Source organism: Chrysemys picta, chromosome 8, assembly GCF_011386835.1.
Source record: "Chrysemys picta bellii isolate R12L10 chromosome 8, ASM1138683v2, whole genome shotgun sequence".
Classification (NCBI taxonomy): Eukaryota; Metazoa; Chordata; order Testudines; family Emydidae; genus Chrysemys; species Chrysemys picta.
This window is the reverse complement of record NC_088798.1, coordinates 58,606,062-58,633,573: the sequence shown is the minus strand read 5'-3', so window position 1 is coordinate 58,633,573 and position 27,512 is coordinate 58,606,062. Positions and strand designations below refer to the sequence as shown.

Sequence of the window (27,512 nt, the reverse complement as noted above, 5' to 3'; positions counted from 1 at the left end):
TGAGGAATTGTCAAGGAGCACCTAGACATGGGGACCTTGGAATAGCAAACCCCTTTTAACTGGCAATGTGTTTACATTTAAAAACTTTGCTATAGTGGCCTGAAAGGAACAAATCATTATTTGGATTGTTATTTTTAATTGCATGGGTAATTATTGTTAATTGTTTTGACTGCAGTAGGTAGTGGGCCAATCAGACTCTGGGTCCCAGTTGCTGTACAAACCTAGATGAAGACAAGTCCTCCACTCTAAAAAGCATACAGTCTAAGAAGCTGATCCTACAAGACTTACATACCTGCTTAACTAAGCCAGAGTAGGCCCACTGAAGTTAATGGCGTGATTCACACACTTACAGTTAAGTGTATGTCTAAGCACAGTATGAAGGATAACCAAAGAGATGGCTCTCCCCTTTCTATCATTTTCAATACATGGGGAGGCGGGTTTGGCAGGGAATTGAGAGTTTGTACATGTTTTGTGTGACTTCCCCCATGCTTCCTGAACCCCCTCTGTGCTCCCATCCACCCCTCTCTGCACCTGGGGGTCACAAAGCACAGTTGGGAAATACAGAGCTAATCCATGGTACGCTCACCGTCATTGGGACAGCATGTCTTTACAGTGACACATGCTAAATGGTTTCGGTGCCTTGCTTTCACTGAGAAGTCCTTATAAAGCAATATCCCACAGCACTAGCCAGGTCATTGCAGGGTCACTATTGCAAAGTGTAGGGTTTTAGGTGGTTGCTGTTAAATAACAGCTGAGTTGTATCTCTTGACAGGAGGGCCAGGAAATTCCAAACATTATCCAAACGCATGGACCCACAGCTCTCTGCACAGAGCGACAGAGACTGTGTATAAAAATAGCTGTTGGGCCAAATTCATCCTGGGGATAACTTTACTGAAGTCAATGGAGTTTCATCAATGAGGAATTTGGACCACAATATTTTTATTCTTTAAAACAGGTTTCCATGACAACCAGCCACTTAATTCAGGTTCATCCCCTCCAGAGGTCAAAATCAGAGGCCTAAGTGATAGCATATGTTTGATCCGTGTTGAGTTTGCCTAACATGTAGAAGACCAGGAAGCAGGGCAGTAAACGTATTTTGACTTTATTTCCAAAAACATTAAATACAAAGGCAGCGTAGGTGCTATTAGAGACCATACAAATATGTCCTTTATCGTCAGGAATCTTATACAAATGTGAAGGCACTGCAATCTCTGGCTACCCTTGAATCATCCCTGAACCATTCCCATGGCAGATGTTTTGTGGGGAGGATGCACTCTCAGTCTCCACTGGCTTTATGTTGTGATCGATGGCCCCTCTTGGCTGGATGCTGCTCCCGCCAGAGACAATTAACCTTACTCCTCCGGTTGGCCTGAGGAGGCATTTAAATGCCATGAGCTTGCTCCCACCCAGAGCTGCATGTACTGTCTTCACAGCACTCCTGGCTCTCCCCAGCCTGGGAGCAAACATGCAATCTGCACCTGATGTCCTGCATGGCAGCCAGTCAAATGGCCATACATACATTTACTCATGTTACCATTGCTATTACATGTCTGATGGAAGAGATCTGCAGTTTAGAGCCAGTCCCTGGGTCCCACCCCTGGCCACTGTGGGATTGTTCCCTGCAATATATACACCAGTGCTTTGGCCATTCCAGACTCCAGTGAGTGAAGAGGTGAGGACTCCAGCATGGTCCTTGGGAAAGAATTCCCCAGACTCGGAGACATCACTGATAGGATGTTTCTTCTGAAATCCAGCCTCGATATACCTTTCCCCTTACAGGAACTTCCCTGAAAACTCCTTCCACTAGCCAATCATCACTGACTAGACACTTGGCCAAATGATGGATACCCAGTGTCAGAAAGGAGCAAATCCACCTCTCCCCAGCCTTAATATTGATGCTCTTTGCAAGGGGAGGTGTACTGGCAACATTCCTAGGGGAAAGAGGAAAAGGGGCAGAAAAAGGGCAGGGGCTCAGTACAAATGAATAGTCTGTTTCTGTCCCCATGGCAAGGACTCTTGCAACCTCTGCTCCACAGGAGACTTGGTAGACAGGCCAGGCTGGGTAGCGCCTTGTCACGGCTGGGCTGGGTAGCGCCGCTGTGAGAGCCGCTTGGGTTGGCCAAGTCCAAGGGAGGCAGCAGTGGAGAGCTGTGAAGGATAGAAATACTGTAAGTAACAGGCTAGTTGTGGGGCTGACCAAAAATGGAAGGAGCCCACAATATTTTGGCAGGCAAGATAAGAGCTTCTCCAGTTAGCGAGTCAGACACAGTTTGGGGCTGGCCCAGTTCTGTTTGTCTGGAGCGAATGCTCATGAGTGTGAGGGATGGGCAGCACTGACAGGACCACGTGTAGTGCCGGCAGGGTCTCTGCAAGCTTTCCCCAGGGAGCTCTGCCAACACAGTTCAAACCCAGCCTGCTATTCCAGCCCTGACCCCACAGACAGCTCCTGGCCTGCTGCCCCTTCCTACTCCAGCACTGGGTGTCCCTTGGCCTCACAGAATTCTCACCGTACCTCAGTAACCTAGGTCAACTGACTCGGGCTCATAGGGCTAAAAATAGCAGTGTAGACATTCCGGCTTGGGCTGGAGCCTAGGCTCTGAGCTGGGTTTCAGAGCCTGGGCTACAGCCAAGCGGGAACATCTACACTGCTATTTTTAGTTCCATAGCACGAGTCCAAGTCAGCTGACCTGGGCTCTGAGATTTGCTGCCACAGGGTATTTTCTGCAATGTAGACACACACTTAGTCTTGGCCTGCAGCACCCCCTAGGTTCTCTGGACAAGGTTCTCTGGAAATTACACAGTCAATTGAGCAGAATGTGCTCCTGCTCCCCCTTTCCCCACAGCAGACTAGGAGAAGGCACAGCCAAAACACCTGTCTTCAGTTGCCAGATGGTCCCTTCTCTAATCCACACCAAGGCTGAGGTCGGGCAGAGAATCAGGGGACCGTAGCCAGCTCCCTGATGCCCCCCACCCACCTCCACTATGCACGGTGGATCTCGACAATAGCAGAGAAGCTGGCCCTAAGTCTGCAACTGAGAGGGCTACAAGGACATCTCTCCCACATCTCTGGAGGCATCAACCATGCTCTCTCTCTCTCTGCCAGCTGGGAGACAGACAAAAGGGAGCATCCATGCCTCTCCCATCAGAGACTGGATGGGTCTGACTTTATCTTTGTGAGGATCCCGGCATCCCTCCTAAGTCAGGGAGCCCCTGTGTGGCGGGCCCACTAGCTAAGATGCCCTGTGTGGTTATAAGCCAGGAGGAGCCTCCATACCTGAGGAACCTGAGCAGGATTGAAGAGTGGGACCTGCCCTCTACTAGGGGCAAGAAGGAGACCACCAGGACCAGAGAGAGGGCCATGTGAGTCAGCCTGAAAGAGGAAACAGAGGGAAAATAACAGCTGGTCCCTGCTTTGGGGTTCAGAGAAGCCAAAGGAATATCCTAGGTCACGGGGTGGGAGAGATAGACAGGGCTGGCAGAAGATTCTCCCTGTTTCCTCTGACACAGCAAACCACAAACAAAGGAGCCGTCTAACCTATCTCCCCCTTCCTGTTCCCTCCCACACACTAAAGATCCTCCCACCAAAACAAGAAATAGAAAGAACAAGAATCACCCCACACTTACAGAGCCTGCCCTCGTCCCTCACCTGGCCTCCAGCCCCAGGAAAGGCTGCTGATTCCCTGCCATCGGGGCCCTGCAAGCCTTTAGCTTCATTCATAGCTGCGGAAACAAAAAAGAGATTTCTAAACGTTTGGTTCATTCCAGGATCGTGTGACCAAAACAACCTTAGCAACAACATGGGCCTGCTTCCAAAAAAGGACAGCGCTCGTGGCCTCTCCTGTATTTACCTGAGCTTCTGGAGAGAGGGCTGGGGGAAGCCGGAAGCAGGCGAGGAGGGTGAGATGATGAAGAGCTTGCTCCAGTGGCTGGAGGAGGGGGAGAGGGAAGTGGGGCTGGTGCATCCTTCTCCTGATGAAAGAAAAACACACACCAATTCCGAGGGAAGAAACCTTCTCAGGGAAGAAAGGAAGAGCAGCTCTGTGCTCAACCCCCAGAGGCCAGCTTGTTCCTAGTGCAGATTCATTATGCTCTGCTTCGCTACGTCCCAGGAAGCACCGCCAAGCCAAAAGACTCCTTGATCATACAAAACCCTGGGAGTTCAGACACAAGGCTAGGCAGGCGGCCGCATCAGCCCTATCTCACGCTGCGGGGCAGCTGCTACGGGGACAGGTTAACCCCACTGCTCGTCATTTTAGCCACATCATCTTGTCCTCGATGCCCTGTGATACTGTCATAGCTCATAAGCTAAGCAGGGTGGAGCCCTGTCTGCTGGAGATAGCTCAATAAACAGCACACACCTCTCTGCATTAGAATGGAACCAACACCCCAGCGTGGTGCTAGGGGGTGCTATGGGGCAGAAGGTGCCATCTATGGGATGGGAAGTAACAATGAGTTCCTGATGCCCCATGGTTATTTAAAGAGTGGTCACAAAAAGAATATTGGGAGGGAGCTAAAACCTCAAGCTTCAGAGTTTAAACTTATCTCTAACTTCCGAGATGAGGCCAAGACCTTCACAGGGGCCAGGTCACCCCACATCTGCCTGCATCTTGCATCTTCTGAACCATCTGGTGCTGGCCGCTGTCAGAGAGGGTACATGTATATTTGCATACACACCCATGGGAAAATGTGGCCAGGATCTGGGGGAATGGCACTACCATTTCTCCTGCAGTTCCAATGGGGGAATTTATTCTTCACTTCAGCTACTAAAAACTGTGGAAGTGTTGCCATTTGCTGCTATCAGCTGCTGCTTTTCCCTTCAGCAGAGGCCAAGTGACCCCCACGGAGTTTGCAGAGCTCTTGGAGAGCCTTCTGGATCAAAGTTACTTTATAAATATACAATTATTAGAAATGAGAATTTGCTTCAGGATGGAGACCTCAAGTTATCAGTTTCTGTCCCACTGATAAATAAATCCCCAAGTACAGTGGCATGTAAAGAACACACGGTTGTAGTGAAAACCTTGGCAGTCGGGTGGTGCCCTGAAGCTGGAGAGACAAACTAGTGGAGGATGAATGAAGATAAAGATAAGGGGTGAAATCCTAGCTCCATTGAAGTCAATGGCAAAACTCCTATTGGCTTCAATAGGGTCACGATTTCACCAGTCGTTCCTGTTCGCTTAACTGTACCCAGTGTTAACTATCCTCTGGGCCGTCTGTCCACTGGGGTGTCTCCAGGCACCATGGTTCCCTTTACAGGGTGTCTGGCACCAGTTAGCTGTCTGAGAACATGCATGCACCAAGGGCTTAGTCCCCTGCCACAGCAAGGGTCACAGGACTACCTCTACCCAGCAATGAACTCTGGGCCATTCAGCCTTGGCATGGAGATGTGCACGGTGTGAGGGCCAGGGAGGTTACACCAGAAGGGGGAGAACACTGGCAAAAGTGAACTTGATCATGAAAGGGAGAGTCAGGGAGGTGACGGGGAGCAATAGTGCAGGCAGTGTGCAAACTTCACACACACACACACACACACACACACACACCTCTGCCACGGTCCTACATCCCTGACCTGAAGCCACCTCTGCTCTTCCAGTCCTGGCACAAGGTTCCACCAGCACCTCCGCTATCCTGGGAGTGGGAGGTAAGAGGAGAAAGGCCCCTCTTCAGACTGAGGGTGGGGAGGAGAGCTCCTCTGAAATCCCTGTGACGTAAAAAGCCCCCTCTAGTCCTCTTGTTACCTGGGACCCCAGTGCAGCAGAGACTGGGGCAGGGCCGGACACATCTCTGGAAGGCGTCACCTCCTTGGAGGGCTTTGATCGAAACCAACTGAACCAGCCAAACCCTGAGCCCTGGGAAACACAGGTTCTTATTGGGACTGGAATCATTGAAATAACAGCAATATATTAAAGACACCACCGCACGAAAACTCAGAGGTGGTGGGTGGAACCCAGCCTCACCCCTCCCAACCCCCGCAGCTTTCTTGGGTGAAAGAAAGGGTTCGGGGCAACCCAGCCCCTTCTCACTGCTGTGATGGGAGAGGAGAGGAAACCCATCCCTACGTCGCCGTGCAGCAAGGACAGAGAGCAGGGCTGAGGACCCCAGAACCACCTCCACCCCACTGCTGGAGGGGACAGAAGAGCAGGGGCTCAGCATATTAGCCTGGAGACAGCAGGGACTGGGGGGAGCCCATTCTACCCAGGTGCACTGACTGCAGCACTCCCAGCCATATGGACAGCGAAAGGCTGGCCGGGAGGTGAGTGAGAAGTTGGTGATGCCTCCAAACGAGAGGGCACGTGAGGCCTGATTCTGCTCTCCCTGCGGTGTAGATCAGGAGTAACCCTCTTGCAGCCCTGCTGATGTAAGAGGGGAATCAGGCTGGGGGCATGGCTTTGAAAGCAGCACAGTTCCCCCCTCACCTTTGCCTCCTCTCGCTCTGCCCCCTCCGTTGACGGCCGCTCTACAGCAACTCCCTCGCCTGTGCCTTCTGGGGGTCGCAAGGCGTCCTCCTCCACGGAGATGGTGGAGCTCTCTGAGACGGTTCGGGTCCTGGCATTCAACACGCTCTGGTACCAGAGATAAAGGGCATCAGTGCATTGGAGAGGGGCAAGGGAAACTGGGCGAGTGGGGCTGTAAAGAACTACCCGGCAGCCATTCCAAGAGGCGGCAGCATTCATTCCAACAGGACCCCTCCTTTACGATCCCTTTTATTCTAGGCCCTGCAGAAAGGTCTGAGGCTAGATTCTCTCCTGAGCCAAGCAGATCTCAGAGCAGGAGAGAGGATTCTGTCGGGGAGTTTGTTATGGCTCCCTGATTCTCATGGTGCATCTGCACCAGCCCCGGCCCATCAACTTAAGTTGGAGGAGCTCTATCTCACGCCAGCTGGCTGAGGTCCCTATGGAAGCATATGCCAGTGGTGAACTGGTGTCACGCAGGCATATACTGCCCCACCTCCACAGCATGCCCCCTACACCAAGATTCTGGGGTACAGGGATATTTTCCATCAGCTCCCCTGCGCTAGGGAATTCTCAGCTGGCTGGTGAGAGGCAGAAGCCAGCACTTTGCATCACATGAGCAGCCCAAGACACGGGGAGAGAATATGGGCCGTGCTTTTCAGTTCCAATTAACACCACGGTGAAAGAAACATTAGGGATCAGACTGAGAGCACCAATCTCATCTGACGGGTGACCAAAGCAAGGGGTTGAACCCAGTGTGCAGCACTAGCCCTGTGGAAACAAGCTATCTCCTAGGGGTGTACGGCTGGGAACTACCTCAGCCCCAGGGTTTGAGGAGCCATGACACAGCTAGGGGAGGAAGGTCATGTTGGCAGCTGAAGCTAGGTTCAGGGAAGGGGTAGCAGCAAGAGGCAGAAGATAGCATGGGCCAATAGGCCCATGGGGTGAGTGCTAGTGGGCAGCTGGGGTGGAGAGGTCAGGGAGGGGTCACACTTGGGTGTCAGGGAGGAGAACAGGGTTTGTCTGACCACATCCTGTGCATCGTGGCACCTGGCTCCCCCTTGTTCTCACCTGCTGTTCCAGAATGTTCTTCTGAACCCCAAAGGGCCGGGAGCGTCCTTGAAACCTCACAGCGCTCCCTAAAGAGCAGAGAGAATGACACAATTCAGGATTCGGGGGGGGGGGCGCATGCCCCTTATATGAAACTCCAGCGGGGGCAATTTAATGCAATCGTTGGTGTGGTATCGAGGTACCAACCCAACTGGCTGCTTAACAGCGAGATGCTGCAATTGGAGGAACAGGCCCAATCAATCTAGGCACACACAGTCACTCTCTGTGCGAACCCAGAGGTACGACCAGAGTCCATTGCAGCTGGGCACCAAAATCTGCTTCTCCTCCTGTTTATTCTTCCCTGAGCATTGGCAGGGTTAGGTGCTGGTCCCCTCCTCCAGCACTAGCACTACCACCCTTGTGACAGTCTGTTGTACTCTGTCACACTCCCCCGTGGTAACCACAATGCACAGGGCCAGGCGCTTCTTCCTGGTGGCCCCAAAATGCCAGCTCGAGATCGGCCTTGGACTGTTGGCACTTGTGCCGAGCAGGGAGAGGACTCGCTCAGCCCAGGAACAAAGGCAATGAGATTGGGCAGCTTCCTGCTCACCCTGAACACTACACACTAGCACAGAGGCAGGCAAACTTTTTGGCCTGAGGGCCACATTGGGGTTCTGAAATTGTATGGAGGGCTGGTTAGGGGAGGCTGCGTCTCCCCAAACAGCCAAGCGTGGCCCGGCCCTGGCCCCATATCTGACCCCCCCTGCTTCTCGCCCCCTGATGGCCCCCCCGGGACTCCTGCCCCATCCAACCCCCCCGTTTCCTGTCCCCTGATGCCCCACCAGGACCCCTGCCCCATCCACCCCTCCCTGTCCCCTGTCCGCACCTGGACCCCCCATCCCTGACTGTCCCCCGCCGCCCCATCCAACCCCTCCTCTCATTCCTGACTGCCCCCCGGGACCTGTGTCCCATCCAACCACCCCTTCTCCCTGGCCCCCCCCGGAATCCCTGCCCCTCACTGCCCCCCGCCGTCCCATCCAACCCCCACCTCCTTCCTGACTTCCCCCGCGACCCCTGCCCCCATTCAACCCCCCTGTTCCCTGCCGTCTGACCGCCCTGACCCCTATCCACACTCCCGCCCCCTGACCACGCCAGCCACGCCACCGTGCAGCACAGAGCACTGGGTCAGGCTGCGGCTCTGCAGCTGCGCTGCCTGGCAAGAGCACAGAGCATTGCGCCGGCAGCGCAGTGAGCTGAGGCTGCGGGGGAGGGGGAACAGCAGGGGAGGGGCCAGGGGCTAGCCTCCCGGGCTAGGAGCTCAGGGGCCTGGCAGGAGGGTCCCACAGGGTGGATGTAGCCCGTGGACCATAGTTTGCCCACCTCTGCACTAGGAGCTGCAGACACTTCAGGTACGTCTACAGAGCATGCTAAAAATAGCGTGTAGCCATGGCAGCAGGAGCAGCAGAAGAAGCTCGCCACCCTGAGCATGGGCTAGTGTCTTGGTCAAGTACATACTTGGGGTGGCTAGCCCCTCCTGCCTCTCCCACTGCCCTGGCTATGCTCTACTTTCAGTGTGCTAGCTCGAGCCAAACTAGCGCGGGGATGTATCCTGGAGCTGGGAATCACCCCCCCAGCTCCATGTGTAGACGTACCCTTGGAGCACTGGTCTTCTCTCTGCTGGATAAGACACAGTCCCAAGACAGCAAATCCAGGGTGAAATGCTCTGTGCGCAGGAGGCACCAGGTTAAAACGCAAACCACTTTTGCCCTAATGCTAGAGCGGGGATCTTATTAAAATGGGACCAAGATGAAGCAAAGGCCGTCCGTGAGCATCATTCACGCAGACAAACCTCTCAGCAGAGAGGAAACATGGGAACTCTCCGGCGACATTCCACGCTTCCAGAAAGAAAACCCACCACCACAGGCATGTGCAGGAGCTTTCATAGAAAAACCAGTCAGAACAAAGTGGTGGTTCAGACCCACCTCTGGCCCACCTATTCCCCGGAATGGAGAGAAACCCCAGCGCTGAGATCTGTGCCTGAACTTCTCAACGTTCAGGAGCCGAACACTCCAGTTCCATCTCTCATCTGAACTGTCCAATATGTATGTGTCCTGTTCTCCCCCCGCCCAAAACACATTTTCCCAACCCTCCTCCCAGGAATCCTCACAGATGGCCTGCAGCACAGCTCAGGCAAGCTTACCTGGTGGCTGGTAGACCTGTGGGGAATGGTCATTTGAAATTCCCTCTAGAGAGAGGTTTGCCCCAAAGCTGACCTCTGTGGGACGATTCTCTTGCATGGCATCAGGTGGCACAGAAGCTATGGCCTGCTCTGACCCCTCCACCCTGGAATATGCACCAGGCGGGAAGGACACGTTCTCCTGTAGACCTGGCTGGTACTGGCCTGTCCTCTCAGGAGCAGGGGAGTTATACTGCTGGAACTCTAGGTTGTGCTGGTAGCCTGGGTTTTGTGCAAACTCGTGACGGAGATCTCTGTCTGGAAAACAGATCCCAGGAATGTACTCAGTATATTTACAGCTTTATTGAATGATTCAGGGTAATAGAATTCCCTTCGGTGCCATTTTCGTACATGGAAAGTGGGCCTGAGAGACACAGCAAGAAAAGACTCCAAAGGAATAAGAGTGGTTAAGGCGTGGGACATTGGTACAGGTCAACCAACACAGGAGAGCTTTTACCTCCTTAGTGGGGAGAGGATGGTGGTAAAAGACAGGAGGGGCAATATGCCTCCAGGTGCAAGAACCCCTTAGAATGGGGCCATGACGGAGGCAGAGCCAACTGAGAAGGGTGAGAAGAAGAGGAGGACTTCAGAAATTCTGAGGGTCCCACAGCCTCCTGTTCCCCGTCTACCTACACACTGGGAAGGGAACAAAACTTGCCAAAAGCTCCGCAACTTCCTAGCTGCAGCTTAATCTCCACCCTCCCTCAGCTCCATGGGGAGGTGCAGCAGGCCATGGCTGGGCAATGTCACTACTAAGTCACTGATCCACAGGGCACCCAGACCCAACCCTGTAGATCCCTGGCCAAGCAGAGACAGGATCACACTCCTGGAGCTCCACCGAGGTCCCCCACCCAACACCCTTTGTGGGGAGGTGGCGATGCACGGTCCACTTCTAGAGTATGTTTGAGAGATTCCCAGCAAGACTCGGAGTCTTTGCTATCTTGGGAGAGCAACACAGAGGGTCAAGGAGGCAGTTTCCAGTCTGTTCCAACTGGTCTCCCATATATCCCTCCGCGGGGAGGGATAGCTCAGTGGTTTGAGCATTGGCCTGCTAAACCCAGGGTTGTGAGTTCAATCCTTGAGGGGGCCACTTAGGGATCTGGGGCAAAATCAGTACTTGGTCCTGCTAGTGAAGGCAGGGGGCTGGACTCGATGACCTTTCAAGGTCCCTTCCAGTTCTAGGAGATGGGATATCTCCATTATTATTATTATTATTATATCTGGTCATGCTCCACATTTGGAGAACCCCTCTATCTCTACCCAGAGCGGCCTAGATCCTCAAAGGTATGTAACACCTAACTTCCTTTGTATTTAGGTGCCTAAATATATTTGAGGATCTGGGCCAATGTGTTCGTTCCTTTCTTTACCTGCTGTGGATCCGCTGGCTCTGGAGAGCTCTGGCTGAGCGGATGCCAAGTTGGGGAGGTCGCCTTCCTTCTGAAAGGATTTGAAAAGTGAATGTTACAAAAGAAAGGGAAAACTAGAAAGTGGGACACCCAGAAGAATTGTCTCCAAGGCACCGGTAATCAAGACATAATTGTCACCGGAGTGAAAGCCACGCGGGCTCCTTGTGAATGACAGCCACATAGTGGATAGTGATCTCTGCCTTGTTTCTGCTCCTTCCATTCTCCAGCTTCCAGTCAGCTCCAGAGACCATGTCAGAGTTACTTACACCCACCACGCCACCCACCCCTGCGCTTCTCATTCATCCCAAGCAGAGGGTGAGCAAGGAGGCGCACTGAATCCTGGGGCTCTGTTCTCTTGCTATGGCAAGTGAACAACTCAATGGCTATCACTCAAATCCTACAGAGGGTGAACGAGGCACAAGGACACTGTTAATGGCTCCCTCTTGTGGGAAGGCTGGAGCTGTTCAGAATACAGCTATTGGGCCTGATTCACTTTAGTGGAGTTACTGCTAATTTCCACCATGGTAGATGAGATCAGCATATGACCATTGTCCTTCTTGGAGGGGACAGGATGGGGAGCCACAGGGAGGGGAAAAAGAGACAAAACATGGAGACAGACCCTACATTTTAAGGGAACACGTTCATGGGAAATTAAACTGCTCAGGAGCGTATATTCAGGGTACAGAGACTGGAGAGAAAGACAAGTCTCTAAGCATATAGAGATGAAACCACCTGCAACATCCTCACACACACACAAAGAGGAACTCTTTGCACAACAAACCTTCTCATCTTCTAATCACTTTCCTAAAAACAAGACAGGGGAAGGTGTTTCTTACCCAGCATGATGCTTTTTGGCTCACTAGTGCCTAGCCCAGAGACCACTATGAGTTCTGGGCGATACATTCCCTCCCACTTCCATGGAGACCTTGAGGTTCAACAGGAGAGGGCCTGTGATGCTAGCCATCACAGAGCTTTGCACAGTATCAACAGTGTGCTTTCCAAGAAAGAAGGGGAAGGAAGAAGCCTTCCAGAACCCAGGTAAGAAATCCCCTTGGGACCTTAGTGCCTTTCTAAACACTTACCTAGGACTTACTATGCAGGGAAAGGACGCACCTGCAGACTGACCACATCATAGAGACTGGTCACATAGCACATCCTGTTTCACCCACCCCAGAGGACTGTGGCAATCATGAAACATGACCGAAAGAGCCACTCCAAATCCCATCATTCTCACCTCCCATTGTTGGCCTCGGGCTCGGAGCTGGACGAGCCAGTCGGGTTCCAGGTTCTGTTCCTGCTCAGGTCTTTCCAGTAGCAATGGGTCAGAGAGCTTCAGCTGCTCTGCAAGCTGTGCAGTGGTGGGGGAGAAGGCGGTGGAGAACAGATGCTTTATCCTGTTAACCTCTCAGATGCAGAGAGCACAGATTGACAGTCATAGCAATTAATGAGCTGCTAGGCACATGGACCAGGGAAAAGCTGTTAACTCAATGAGTGCAGCATTTCCTCATAAAAAATACATAAGAATAACGCTCGACATTTATATAGCACCTTTATTATTTCTATTGCAGTAACATCCAGAGGGGCCAGAACTGTTGGGCTAGGTGCTGTACCTTCCCTAACCTTCCCTCAGAGGATCTCAAAGCACTTTACAAACACCACCCCTGTGAGCTAGGTCAGGACCATTATCCTCATTTTCCAAGTGGGCAAACTGAAACACAAAGAGATCTGCGTGACTCCCCCAAGGGTCCACAGTTACATAGGCACCGACTTACACTCTTTCACATGGGTGCTTGACCCCCACTCCGCCTCCGGCCCCACCCCCACTCCACCCCTTCCATGAGGCCCAGCCCCCGCCTCTTCCGCCCCCTTCCAACCCCTTCCCCAAAGTCCCCAGCCCAGGGCTGTCCGGGGGGGGGGGGGGGGGGGGGCAAGTGAGGCAATTTGCCCCAGGCCCCGCAGGGGCCCCCACGAGAATATAGCATTCTATAGTATTGCAACGTTTTTTATGGAAGGGGCCCCTGAAATTGCTTTGCCCCAGGCCCCCTGAATCCTCTGGGTGGCCCTGCCCCAGCCCAACTCCGCCCCCTCCCTGTCAATATTCCAACTCCTTCACCAAATCCCCACCCTGGCCCTGCCTCTTCCCTGCCTCTTCTACTGAGCGCACCACGTCCCCACTCCTCCCTCTCCCTCCCAGAGCTTGTTAATGCCGCCAAACAGCTGTTTGGAGGCGGACAGGCGGGAAACGCTGGGAGGCAGGTGGAGGAGCGGGGTTGTGGTGCGCTCAGGGGAGGAGGAGGTGGGGTGGGGGGTGAGGGGAGCTTGGCTGCCGGTGGGTGCAGAGCACCCACTAATTTTCCCCCGTGGGTGCTCCAGCCCCGGAGCACCCACAGAGTTGGTGCCTATGCACAGTTATCCATCAGCAGGACCAGTAAGGGATCCCAGATTTCCTGGCTTCCACTCCTGGGTGCTAGCCACATAACTCCTGTGGGAGGTGGAGGGAGTGTTCGCAGTGGCTAGAACATGAGTCTGGGAGTCAGGCTTCATGGCTTCCATCTCTAATCTCTGCCACTGACTCACTGCGTGACCTGAGCAAATCTCTCACTGTGTATCAGTACAATGCGTATAACACTCACCTCACAGAGCCTGACTTCACTCCTGTTTGTAAAGCACTGCAAGAACTCTATAAGGGCAAAATCAGGGTCACTTGGCACACGCCATTGTTCTCTCTCTTTAGGGTACCAAAGATATGCCAAGATGTGTAGCACACACCCATACCCATCAGCCTTTTCAGGCACAGAAAGTACATCAGGTCAGAAGGAACTTGCCCAGTTTTCTCCTCTGTGTTGTAATTGGGCTTTATGATTTTTACCATTCTTTCTGACTGTCAGACGAGACACATGGTAATGGGGTGCTCAGCTCCCTACGCACTTGCCAAAGGAAGGGGGAAAATCACACTATTGATATAGCAGTTAAAAGACCTGCCTAAGGAGATACAGCAAGTCAGGGGCAGAACTGGGCCTAGAACCTAGGCCTCCTGACTTGCTGTCCAGAGCCCTACCTGCTGGACCACACCACTGCTCCACTAAGTTGTGAGCTGTTAGATACCTGGCTGAACTCTTAGCATGACTCTGTAACTGACACACTCATGACGTCTGCTCCATAGAAGGTGACAGAGACACACTTTAGCCAGACAAAGAGACGGGCTAATTCACCACTAGCCAGTGTAACACCATTGCCTTTGATCAAGTGACAGCTAATTGGCCAGGGGTTACTAGCCCAAGACATTAGTTAAGGGTTATTATTAATGATGATGATGGAGATTGTGCAGTAAAACATACGAACATAGAGTAAAACACATGCCCTGCCCCAAAGAGCTTACAGACAAGACAGACACCCACAGCCTGCAACTAGGGACAATAATTAACAGGAGAGTGAGTGAGGAGAGATTCCTGGTGTATGAGCAAATGGAACCATATGGGAGAAGTTGTTTGTCCAGGTGGGCTGGGTCAGATCTTGTCAGATACAGACATGGGTTCATTCTAAACCAATACCAAGAGACAAGAAATTAGAAGTGTGATTATTCCTAAATGGGAGGATGCTTAATCCAAAAGCTAATAGGTGCTTTGATCCAGTATTAATGAACCAACACCTGGTTGTAAATCATCCCCGGCTTCAAAGGAAGGGAAGTCTTAATCAAACACTAATGGGGATCATAATTCGTAACACAGTCTGCAACATCAAAGACAAGAGAGGTGCTATAACTGTGCTGGTTTTTCATCTGAAAGCCCGTTCTCGCAGGAGAAGTGTTATTCCCAGCAGAATGGCCCATCTGAGAGGCTGTTAGAGTAAATAGGTTTCCACAACAGGTGGATCCAGGTAAGTGCTACAACATTATGTAACTCCAACTTTAGGGCTAGTGTGACAGGGATTTTCACAGCACCTGCCTCAGGTGTGTATTACCTAAGTATTTTTTCTCTCTCTCTTTAATCTACGTTGTGGCAATGACCAGGAAATATTTCTTTTGCTTCATTTCAGGTGAATTAGGTTTTGACTGTATTGTTCCCTGGGCTCCACACAATGGAGCTTTAGCAGGAAATAGAACTCAGAGAAAGATGAATGGGATAGACTATGAATGGGTCCAGGACAATGACAAGGTCGTACTGCAGAAAGGGCATGTGCCACTGTCAGTATTATAGAGCCAAATGGTTCAAGAGACAGCTGCCTACTAAAGGGATCAGTGCAGTCACCTGTATCACTGGAGCTTCATCCACAAACAGGGAGGCAATGTAGTCTAGTTGATTGAGCACCTAACTGCCATGCCAAAGACTTGAATTCTAGCCCTGGCACTGGCTTGAGCACATTACTTCCCTGCTCTGTGCTTCAGTCCCCGCATCTGGGAAATGAGTACAAGGATACTGTCCTCCTTTGTCAAGTGCTTTGAGCTCTACTGATGAAAAGCCCTATGTAAGAGCCAGGTGCTGATGCTCATTCTTCTGGTTTTTTGGGACAAAGGGGTTGGCTTGTTTTTCTAACACCATCCCAAACATGACAAAATAGGACATTTTCTGGTTTAAAATAAAGACTTCTGCATACTTTAATCCCTAAAATAGATGTGAAAATTACAACATCTTACCATAAAATAACAACAATAATACCCAGCTCTGACAACTTCAATAACACACCCCAAATCCTGTAGCTGTTGTGAGATTATGATTTCTTGTGGAATATTCCTTCTAATGCAAGTCAGACCAGTTCTAATAGTGAATACCTAAGTAGCTGCCTATGGACACACACAGACATCCTCGGAATCCGTTATAACACCTGAGTTTGCAAATGTTATCCCAGAATGATACATTCAACAGGAAGTATCAAGAACCATTTTTAAAATAGATTTTAACTTCATAAGTCTCCACCATTTTTAACTTTGTAGAAGCTTCAAAGTGAGATTTCCTTCTTCTGCAATTTTGTGTTCTTTCCTAGTTGGCACATGATGCCCCTTCCCCCTCCACTCCCCTTTATTTGATATTAGACTTGGCTCCTGCATCGTTGTTTCAGCACCATGGGTGAGGCCAGCACATATCTCATTTAGGCAGTTGCTACGGAAAAATCACCAGAGGCAGCCAGACAGCACAGCCTATTGCATCCCAAAGGACTCATGTATGTACTGGGTTGAGCTTAGTTGTCATACTCCAGCAAATAGATGTTCGGGGCTGATTTTCAGAAGTGCTGAGCTCTTGGGAGCTCCAGGGGCTCAGAGACATTTCCTAACAGCAGAAGGTTGATTGTTATATAGGCCTAGGCAACTTGACAGCATTCCCGAAATCCTGCCTCATGTAAATCAAGGGCAAAGCTACCAGCAGGGCCAGGATTTCACCCATTCAACACTTCAGCTAACCCCCACCCACAGCCAAAGCAAACAAGGACTGGTTACAAGAGACGCACCTTGATAACCTGTTCTAACAGCACCGGATGGCTGGCCTGGGTCTGGTCTAGCAGAGCTGTGCCAATCCCTTCGCAGTAATGCAAGGCCTGGGAGGTGAGACCATAGTCCGCCAGGCGTGCAGCGTAAAGGAGTTTATACACCTTGGAAAAGGAACGAGAAAAATGACTGTCCAGGCGAGGAGAAGAAAAGGAAGGAAGAAGCAGCCCAGTTGCTCAGAAGGTGAGGTCCCTGTACAGCCTTGATGGAGGTGTCTGACTCAGAGGCAGCATGGCCCAGTGGGTAGCACACAGCACTGCAAATCAGGAGACCTAGAGTCTAGCTTGGCTCTGCTTTGTGACCTTGAGTAACTTCCCTCTCTGTGCCTGTTTCCCCTTGCCAGTCTTCTCTATTTAGACTGTTGGCTCTTTGGGGCATAGACTCTCTCTCCCTATGCATCTGTGCTGCACCTAGCCTAGCGGGGGTCTCTCAGTGCCTAGACAATGAAATACCAACTTGCAGTCAAGGAGGGAACAGCCCAGCCCTATTGCAGCACCATGCCATATCTCGGAATTCCGCATTAACATGTCCGCTTAGAAAGGCACGAAATAGAGACAGGCTCAATTGGTCATGTCTTAGATGCAGTGGGACTGAAGGTCTCATTATGATCTGTAAGGGGCGTTTGTCCATATCAAAAACCCACCATCCATTGCAGCAAGCTAGCTGGCTCGGCTCACCTCAGGCTCGCGGCTGGAATTGCAGTGAGGCTGGTTTTGAAGTCAGGGTAAAGATGTGCCAGCAGATCTGTGGGGGACGACCCTAGCCAGAAATATTTATTTATTCACCTGATTTGTGCAACGCTTGAGGCTGCAGCAGCTGGGTGCTTATGCACAATGTTAAAAGTACATCAGTTACGCATGGCTATTAGAGAAGGGAAAGCTAGGCAAAAACTAAAGCAGATAAATACGTGTGGCACTCTGCCCTGAAACTTGCTAGACTCATGCTCTGATGATCTGTGAAGGGGAGTGAATTCAAAAGACCCTCCATTGAGGAAGCTCTGCTGAGCCCAGGGAGGGCCTGATCTCTCACTGCTTCGCATCTGTGCAAAGTGTGTAACCGTCACCGTTCTGCTTTGCACTTCCTCTGCACGGGTGTGAAAGGGAGCGGAGACTCAAGTCCTCCAGGTGGATTTCAAGGGCGGCCCCTCGCAGAGCACATGGCGGTGAGTCTAGCTGAAAGGTGACTCTTTGCAGTTTTGTGTAAGAAAAGAAGAGCTGCAGCCTCCTGGGTCACTAGATGATAAAGGAGACTGAGCACCTATGGACCCTACAGAACCCCAAGGCTGTGAATCACCTGGGACAAAAGCAGCCAGGGTTGGAGTAGCAGGGGGCGTGGCAGGTCAGGGTTATGATGGTGGCAGTGTTTAAGACTGGACGTGACGAGAGGTTCTACAGGCCGGGACAGACAGTGATAAATAGCAGTGACACTAGTAAATGGGCCTGGATCCCCAAAGGGATTTAGCTATTGTAATGCCTAATTTTTAGGTGCCTAGAAAATCACTGGCACAACAACGGGAGCCACAAAGCCTGAGTTAGGCGCCTAGACTCCCTATACAATGAATGGGGAGACACAGGAGTAGGGCTGGCTTAGCTGCCATGGAGAAGCCCAAGATAAGACAAGACAAGCCCAAACAAATAACTGCTGAAACAACTATTATGAATGCGTTTATTGTAAATAAGCGAAGCAGAAGCTAACTACACTCACTGTTGTGGGTATGTCTATAGTAAACACAGTAGGCAGAAACACCCTGAACTGAGATGCTTGCCTTACACATTCTGCAAAGCGATTGGTCTTTACATGTGAGATACATAGAGGTTAATAGCTAGGAAAATGTGTATATAATATGCTGTGTGACATGAATTGGAATTGTGGTATCACCCTGTACCTAAACTCCCTGCGTCTGGGCCTAGCCAGCGTGGATGAAGAGCTGTCACATGCCTAATTAAGTAACCGGAGTGACGAGCTGGAGTCAAACTGAGTTTCAGGGGTCCCAGAGAACTGGATGAAGTGTTCTCCCAGAAGAGAACGAGGTGCTCTGGATAAGCCAAGCAGAAAAGGTCTTGGAGGGAATCCCAACAGTAGGTGCCTTAGACTGCAATCCATGAAAGCCAGCATGTTGGCCAATGGGAGATGCCAAAGCAGGGGTGTGCTCTAAGCCCTGCCCCCTCACAGAGTTCTGAGCCTATGTCCAGGTTGCAGGGAGGCATCTATCTCCGCTAGTGATCCATAAATGGGGGGAAGATAGGCCCTCCTCCACCCAAGCCACATGTGGGACCCGATCTGGTAGGCACGCCTAACTCCATGCAAAACAGCTGAGGGCGGGGAAGGAGGAGCAGATATGGGAGGCTACCAGTTCAAGTCCCCCCTTCTACCTGATGAGGAAAAGGGATTTGTAGAAGGATCTGCCCTATGGGATAGTCTGATGTAGGTTTCCCTCGATCTCTCCTATTGAGGTTGTGCCACTTCAATTAAATACATGAATAATTAAATATTAATTGGGCCCAAGCAAGAATGACTCTAAAGTCCAGTGGTTCAGGCCCTCACTTGAAAAGTGGCAGAGCCCTGTTCAAATCCCTTCTCATCAGGGTGAGGGGGGATTTGAACCAATGGTCGCCCACATCCAGGGTGAGTACCCTAATCATTACAGGTTATAAGGGAAGCTCTCTTCCGACCCCTCGCTGTTTTGTGTGGAGTTAGGCATGCCCACTAGATCAGGCCGCACACACGTTAGGCGGACAAACATCTATCTTCCCCCAGGTTATGGATCGCTCTGGGCATTAGATGTGAGACAGTGGTCTGGGTGTCTACAGTGAGCCAGCAAACTCAGAAGGCAGAAATTTTGGCACCTAGAGAACTTTTACAGTGCAAATTTAGGCCCCGAGTGAGTTTAGGCACCCACAGGATTCGGCAGCTGCTGAGCAGGGCTTTTGTGAACAGCAGCGGGGCCTAAAAATGGGCCTTAGGTGCCTAAGTCTGGGGGTTAGGTTCCTAAGTCCCTTTGTGGATTCAGGCCAGGGACCTCTGCCTTTCTATAGTTCCTTTCATCATTACCACTTTACAAATGCTATATAAAGCCTCACAACCCCACAGCGACACAGGTGAGAATTAGCAAATTCTTTACATGGGCGGGGAAACTGAGGCACGCAGCCATACAACTTGCCAATGGCAAGTCCTAGTCCCTTATTCTAATGACTAGATGACGCTGGCCATCAACAGAGCTGTATGTAGTACCCAGGTATGGAATAGCAAGGCACCCTTCAGGTGAGGACAGAGATGCATTGGCACAGTAAGGGTAGGACTGAAAGAACAAGGGCACAGCAGGGCTGGCATTGACATGCACTGGCAATACTGGGTGAGGAAGCTGGTGCAGTGCCTGCGTGTACTTTGCCAATACTAATGCATCCTATACTTCACGAGCTCCCAATTCACTTCCCAGACATAGAGGGGATGAAAATCACCTCTCACCCTCAACTCTGGGTTATAGAAATTGAGACATTGTCCTGAGCTGTCTATACGGGGTGAGGATGTACCCAGCCAGCAACGGTTGAGGCTGAGGATGGTGCTTAGACAGGAGATGGAAGAAGAAGAAAAGAGAAAAATCTATCTGTAAACAACACTGGGTGAAGCAAGGCATGGAGGATAGCAAAGTCCTTTAGGGATCATTTGAATGCAGAAAGTAATTTTATACCATAGTCTGTGGCAAAAGGCATATCAGAAATGCATTAGGTTGTGATTTGTGGAGAGGTTACATTACAGCACATTGATCACTTGTGGCTCTGCGCATCAAATGTACTGGCTGTACCTGACTGTTTCCATTACCTGGAAGGAGAGGATGAAGGATTTGGGATGTCCCAGCATCTGACAATACTCAAAGATTTCAGTCCTTAGGATAGATTCCGTCTTGGCAAACTGTACAAATGTCTGACTGAAAGGAGAAGGCAGAGAGGTGAGGACAGGAACAGAAAGCAAGACTCTTCCTCTCCATGATAAACCTGCATGTCTGGGATACGGAGTGTCCATCCCTCACCCCACCAATCTTCAGAATGTTAAACTGACTAGGAGCAAAAGTGAAACTGATTAATGCCACAGCCAGTCAAATCCCACCAACAAAAGCTTCCTTATAAAGCAGGTAAGCACCAAACCCATCCACACGAACCTTTAAAAGCAAAAAGAATGGGGAGTACTTGTGGCACCCACAAGTACTCCTCGTTCTTTTTGCTGATACAGACTGACACGGCTACCACTCTGAAACCTTTAAAAGCAAGGACGTGACGAGGTACGGCAATCTTCTTTAACATCCTATAACACCCACCCCATTCACTCACAGACACACTCCACGCGGCACTCCCTTGCCCCTCCAGCACATGCAGACCCACAGGGCACACCCCAAATCCCTCTAGCTCACACAGCAGCAGAAAACCTCTGCAATATTAATAAGTGTTTACTAGAGGCACCTGTGCATTGTTTAAGTGTGTGACATGGTATTTGTAAATGTGGCAAGTCTGAAACCTCCATGATGCTAAAAAGGAACAAACAGCATAAATGGCAAAAAGCAAATTAGATTGTTAAAATCCTTTCACTGGTAGTATCTGGACTGCTAGAAACATGCAGGAATTTTTTAGTAAGTAAGATTTCTGGCTGGGCCCTGAGGGAGATGGCCTGCCTTGAACTCTTTGAAAATCCCAGCCCTTAAAAAATATTTTGTCCCTTTACAGTAAACTACTCTATCTACCACACTCAATCAATGGGGATCTGGATTCTACTAGGCAGCCCTGCAGACTGTGGACCTGCTTTCCACTGCCTTTTACCCTCTGTGCAATTATTCACACATGTCCATTCCAAGTGGACAGCTTTTTACATCCACTTTGCCCAGATGTAAACGATAACTCCAGGCAGCAGTGAATCAGACCAAGTGAGATGGGGCTGCTGAGCAGTGACCTTCATTCGGAGATCCAGAGCAAAGAGCCCCTCCAAATGAAACGGATCATTACTCTCTTCCAGAGAGACAGAGCTGAAGTCACTTCAGTCAGTAGCCTGGTTTTTAGAACCAGGAGTCTCAGTGACATCCAGTGGACAGTTTGGTTAATGGCAGGTGGGTTCTCCCCAGCCGACACCTGGGGCATACACCCAGTCTCCAGTTATTGATATATGTGGGTGGGGGTATTTATGTTTTTGGGCTTGGAAGGCAGAGGGTGGGCAAGGAGGAAAACGCTCAAGTGTGTTAAAACATCTCCCCACATTATCAAATGTACTGCTGCCCAAACACCCGTCTACCTCAAGCACTGCACACTGCTGCTGCCTGGGTGCTGAGCTGCTTCAATGCATCCCCATGAATGTGACTACAATGAAAGGCTCAACCCGCAAATCCAGGAGGTAACATGGCTGCCAAGCATAACCCCTTCAGTGCCCTGTGAGCGTCAGAGTTCAGTGTGTCTTTCTTTCCACGGACCTACTGTGTATCCTTGAGAGCATCCCTTGCCCTTTCAGCGCCTAAGCCCCTCCACCTCTAGAATGAGTGCCAAGTGGAGCTCCCTCCAAGGCTCTTTAGAACTTGGGTTGGGCCTCCCCCATTGTAACTAGCTGGCTCAACACAATCAATCAAATACCCAACAGCGGCATTTTCGGTCACCTAGGGTGCAGCGATTTGGAGCGCTGCTCCAGCTGCGTGGTTGCCATGCCATTGAAATGTGACCCGGCCACCCCTCCATATAGACAGAGGGACGACTGGTCCAATTTCATTGAGTGGCATTGTGAACTGGCACATGGGGAGTCTGTTCCTGGAGTGCGGGGGAGTGCGCCAAGACTGGACTCCTGGTGGCACCAGCTCACGTGGTATGTGAGTAAGAGAGCGGGGAGACTCCCCAGCCAAGGGAAACCTGGGGTCCCTGCGGGGTGGGAGGAATGAGCAGGGGATGGAACAGGGTCTTCAGTATTGGGGGGAGGCAGGGACTGGAATTTTTCCCCTCAAGAAATCTCTGAATCGGCACCATTGATAGTGCCAATCTCTGAATGGCATCATCATTCCCAATATACCTTCGACCATTAGCACAATGCACAGCGCTCTAGCGAGGTTAGCAGGGAACTCCTGGGTCCTGTTCCCAGATATACCACTGTTTTAGAGATGGCCTTAGGTGCAGCATTCCACCTTCCTGTTCCTAAAGTCTCTGCCTGGTAACATCTTCAATTAAAATGGAATGTTAAACAACAACAAAAAATAAACTATAAACTAGATCTCCTTCCAAGGAGTGTTAGTTCCTGTTTGTAAAGCCATTGGAGATCCCTGGGGGAGCTGTTCTGACTCCTAAGAATGACAGCTGTAAATATTTGCAGGAACCTGCATGCTTGGCTTACTCACCTGGGGTCACTGCCCAGCAAGACAATGTGGTCTGTCTTAACCCCGTAGTGACCAAAAGGGACATTCGCCATTAGATAGCAGAAGTGAGCAGCTTCTATTAACCCTCTCCCAGCTGGACAGGAGAAAAGGGACAAAAGCCAGTCACAACAAAAATACACCTTCAAATGCGCACATGACAAAACAGCTGTATCCATCTCCCCTCTCTGCCCATTCAAGACCCCCAACCCCGAGGAAACCCCCACACCCTACGTCCTCTTGCACGGCTGTTATTTTGCTACTCATCAAGTTTAATTTTCCATTAGATGACCTGACTGGGTGGCAGAAGCACATGCCAGTAAGTGTCTGGCTCCCATTTAGCTTCTTCGGGATGTTTCAATGTAGCAAAATCTGTGGCGAGGCTTTCTACCATTGTCACCGCATAAGTGGCACTAAGAATAAGCCGGTTAAGTCTCTCTGTCAGCCATATCTGTGACTCATGCACTAGGGCAGAGGTATGCATTTCAGAGCCTGCGATAGGGATATTTCACCAGCAGGAGTATACAGTGTCTATTATCTGACTGAGCGTGCAAGGCAGAGCAGTATTCCCATTCCTTTCCCTGCCACCCTGCACACCTGTCTTTACACAGTTACTTACACCCATGTCTGCACATATACTGCTGTACGTCTCCACACACACACACACACACACGTTACATTGCCCTGGAACATGTTGGCTCGTTGTGTTAAAGGCAGCCAGGCTCACAGGTATATGGGCAAGGGTATGCATGCAGATACTGGCCTGTGGGCACAAGCGCACAGACACGCAGTCACAATTGCATACACTACACAATTACATGGAAAGGAGCAGATGCACAATCTTGTCAAGACTCACAAACATACACATCTGTTCATAACAGCTTACATAGCCCCTGGTGCTGCCAAGGCATCTTATGGCACTTTAATAGAAGCTGTGCAGTAATTTAATAATACAGTCATGCGGCTTAGCTAAAGAGGAAATAAAGGGTTGTTCAGCTTGGAAGCAAGAGGTCACCCCAGGGTCACAGTGTAGGGAATTCACAAGAGAAAAGGCTGCTGCACCAGTCCCCCAGAATGACCTATGCAGGGGCAGGCGAGACCAGTGGCTGGCATCTGATGGCTCAGGGGTGAGAAGGCAGCCAGTACCTCTCTGAATGTATGCAAGTGGCCCCAACGCATAGTTCCTTCATGGTGGGCAATGAGTTCACAACAGCATGAACTGCACCCATTTAAACCACTCCATGATGCAAACTCACTCCCAACTGCATGCAAGGAGCACAAGCCCAAGCTAGCCAAGAGAGCTGAACAGATATCCACTCACACCACCAATTCCACAGACACACATCCAGGCTGGCCAAGAGAGCTGAGCAGATCCCAGCCATCCCACCATTCCTAGGTGTGCTCACCTTACCCTGCAGGCACCTTGTCAGCAACCTGTTCTCACATGGCCTCTCTCTGCCCCACTGAAGTATATGTCGGGGTCCATACACATAGACAAAAATTAAAGAACTGAACTTGGCTTCTGCAGGAGGGAAGCCTGGGCCGGCGGGAGCTCTGTGTGCTCAGCGTCTCCAGGGCCGGCTCCAGGCAGGTGCTTGGGGCGGCCAAGGGGAAGGGGTGGCACGTCGGGCTGTTCGGCGGCAATTCGGCAGCGGGTCCCTCGGTCCCTCTTGGAGGGAAGGACCTGCCGCCAAAGTGCCGCCAAAGAAGAAAGCGGCGCAGTGGAACTGCCACCAATCGCGATTGCGGCTTTTTTTTTTTTCTTCTTCTCTTGCCGCTTGGGACAGCAAACATCCTGGAGCCGGCCCTGGCATCTTGGAAAAGCCCTTTTCTAATTTAGGTGTCTACCTTTAGCCATCCACATCAGAAAAAGTTGACCTGTACATTTCTGAGTGGCAGCAAATCTTATTGCAACTGGAAATTAAATATCTGAGCTCCTCTTTTCCAGGTAGCAGTAGTAGGAACTTTCCAGCTATGCACCACCAATGATCCCAACTGCTGGTCTGAAATGAGCCAGATGGCACTCCAAGTGGTGCTCAGTGCACACTCCCAGCGAGGCCAAGCTGTGTGAGGTGGTGAAGGTGATGTGGATGACTCTACAGTGGGGACAGAACCGAGCTTATTTCCATCAGGGTGGTTTTGAACCTGGGGGCAGCGTTAGCCATTAAGTCACCATCCTCCCACCTCCAGTAATAGAGTATACTAAACATGTGAGCACAATGGGGCGTCCTATCTGACACTAAGTGTGAGCCGCTCAGCTGGGCCCAGTCATCACCTCTCCTCACCCAAGGTGTCTCCCATGGCGACAATGGCCCGGTGGTTCAGCTCAGTGTCCCCAACCTGGTTGGACAGCATCACTGCCAGGTGTGGTCTCCAGTCTCCCCACCTGCCATCCCCACAGCACTGGGAGCAGAAACAAAGAAAGATTAATAGATAGTTTGGCTGCTTTAGCTCCTTGATCTGGCCTTTACTAGGTACAGAGCTATTAGAGCATCACAAAGGAAGGAACACTGTCTGTGAATAAAGAAATGAGGTGACTATGTCTGTTCAAGTAAGACCTTAAGGCGGAGGAGGCAGAAAAGTTACAGTGCATTTTTCTTCGCCTTCTTCTGGCTATGGCTTCACTAATGGTGCCTGGCAGTTTGTGCCTTCTGCAAGAAGCCAACGTAATGGCAATTAGTTTATGCCGAGTAACCAAAAACGTTCACCTAGCGTCATGCCTCTGTGTCAACCTCCACTCCAATCAGCTGAGCCAGGCCACCTCAGCATCCCTGCATTACCTCTGTCCGCCTGAGCTTTCCATGTCCCCCCAAATTCCAGGCCCCTCTGCTCTTTCACGCCTCCACAGAAACTTTCCGCAAGTCAGCTCCATGCCTCCCCCACCTCTGTGCCATTTACGTAGTGCGCTAGGTTCTTACGCTACATCCCCGCTGTATCAGATTCCTATAGAGGAATGGCATTGTGCTGGTGCTAGCAGGGGACACTAGGTCATACTGGGGTTGTCACCAATCCCATATTCACAGGACAGCCCCCTTTGCACAAATCTGTCCTGTCCCTGTAAGCCAGACAGTTAAAAGAGTCCGACTGTTCACTGTGCTGCCTCACGATGTTGCATTGGCACGTGATGATACTGGGTCACCATGCATCGAGGCAGCGTCCGGACATGCACGTGCAAACGCATCACCGCACCAGGATATGGTTACCCCAGTCTCATGGGGCAAACAGAAATAGGCAGGAACCCTGATCCCACCAGCAGGTGGCCAGATTAGCAGCACAGTGAAAAATGGCCAATTACTTTGCTGTTCACTGCAATGAACATCCTAGAGGGCAAACTGATGATACTAAGACGTCATCCTATGAAGCACTGCAGAGTGCCACTGAGGCCCGCTCTCCTAGCCCACACCAACACAAGGCGTTGAGGGAGGGGAGGGAGCTAGATGCTTTTCCATTCAGTACCAGAGCTGCCTGAGGTATCCTTCCGGACATGAGCTGGAAGAGAGTCTGCAGGGGGTCGTTGAGGGCCAGCGTGCTGGTGAACCTGCAAACCGAGAGCAGAGAGACGGGGCCATTATGCTGACAGGAAGGAAGGGCCATCCAGTGATTAGAGCACTAGCTAGTACATGGATGATCTGGGTTCAATTCCTGCTCTGCTAAACTTCGTCTATGACCCTGGGAAACTCACTTAGCCTCTCCGTGCCTTAGTTCCCCCTCTGTAACATGTAGATAACACTTCCCTACCTTACAGGGCATGTGAGGATAAATACATTAAAGAGTGTGCAGCCTTCAGATACGGCAGTGAGGGGGCCACGTAAGTACCTAAGAGAGATTGATGGGTGAGCCCAAACCCCTTGCTCATCTCCAAGGCAGGGAGAGACAAACAGCAGAAATCCTCCATCCAAGGGCTCAGGTTGTGTGAGGCACGGACAAAGCGGGAGACTCAACAGGGATGTTATGCAGCTGTGAACAGCAGGGGAGGGGGCCAATGATGTGAAGGGTTCTTGAGCACTATGCTCTGGCAGCTCCTACCCACCCAGATAGAACCCAGCTGTAGGTCCTCAGGTCCATCTTGCTTGACAGGAATAGGGCATGACCCCACAGCTGGCTTCTCATGGCCCAGTCCAGGGCTTCCTACAGCCAAGAGAAAAAAAAAATGTCCTGTTACCATTTCTCTCTCTCCCACTGCTGTGAAAGGAAGGTCCTGACTTTCCAAGGCCTAGCATGGGACCTACAGCCTGATTCCCCTGGCCTAGGGCTTCCACCCATCTGCAGGGAGCCGGGCTTGTGAGAAATGAATTGATTTTTTCCATGGGTGTAATATATCCCCCCAAACGTGGGGCCAGCTCAAGCCTGCAATGGATGATGTGACTGTTGGGTTTACTCATCTGGAGCCAGCTTAGAGAAATTATTCTCCATCACCCAGGCCTCCTTATGTTTATTCCTACCAGTACAAAAGTATTAGTGCTGTCCCATTGACTGCAAGCTTCAGGCTGCCTATTAGTACTTAATGCCACAAAGTCAGAAT

At 51.0% G+C, this 27,512-nt stretch overlaps 1 protein-coding gene across 6 annotated transcripts in view; it reads right to left on the bottom strand.

The window, feature by feature from the left end:
- Positions 1-1,085: 1,085 nt before the first annotated feature.
- Positions 1,086-27,512, bottom strand: part of SEC16B (SEC16 homolog B, endoplasmic reticulum export factor) — a 46,126-nt gene continuing 19,699 nt past the window's right edge. For 2 of the 6 annotated variants that reach the window (XM_065554540.1, XM_042851228.2), the window contains 15 exons: positions 27,021-27,118; positions 26,447-26,528; positions 25,276-25,393; positions 22,976-23,087; positions 20,440-20,545; positions 16,584-16,724; positions 12,376-12,489; positions 11,103-11,172; positions 9,700-9,993; positions 7,521-7,588; positions 6,414-6,560; positions 5,736-5,846; positions 3,849-3,969; positions 3,625-3,720; positions 1,086-2,148 (listed from right to left, as the gene is read on the bottom strand). In XM_065554540.1, coding sequence (XP_065410612.1) covers positions 1,724-2,148; positions 3,625-3,720; positions 3,849-3,969; positions 5,736-5,846; positions 6,414-6,560; positions 7,521-7,588; positions 9,700-9,993; positions 11,103-11,172; positions 12,376-12,489; positions 16,584-16,724; positions 20,440-20,545; positions 22,976-23,087; positions 25,276-25,393; positions 26,447-26,528; positions 27,021-27,118 — 2,103 coding nt within the window. In that variant the 3' untranslated portion in view covers positions 1,086-1,723. Of the gene's footprint in view, positions 2,149-3,274; positions 3,371-3,624; positions 3,721-3,848; positions 3,970-5,735; positions 5,847-6,413; positions 6,561-7,520; positions 7,589-9,699; positions 9,994-11,102; positions 11,173-12,375; positions 12,490-16,583; positions 16,725-20,439; positions 20,546-22,975; positions 23,088-25,275; positions 25,394-26,446; positions 26,529-27,020; positions 27,119-27,512 lie in introns of all 6 variants that reach the window. The other 4 variants (XM_065554543.1, XM_065554545.1, XM_065554541.1 and 1 more) reach the window with 4 other exon arrangements.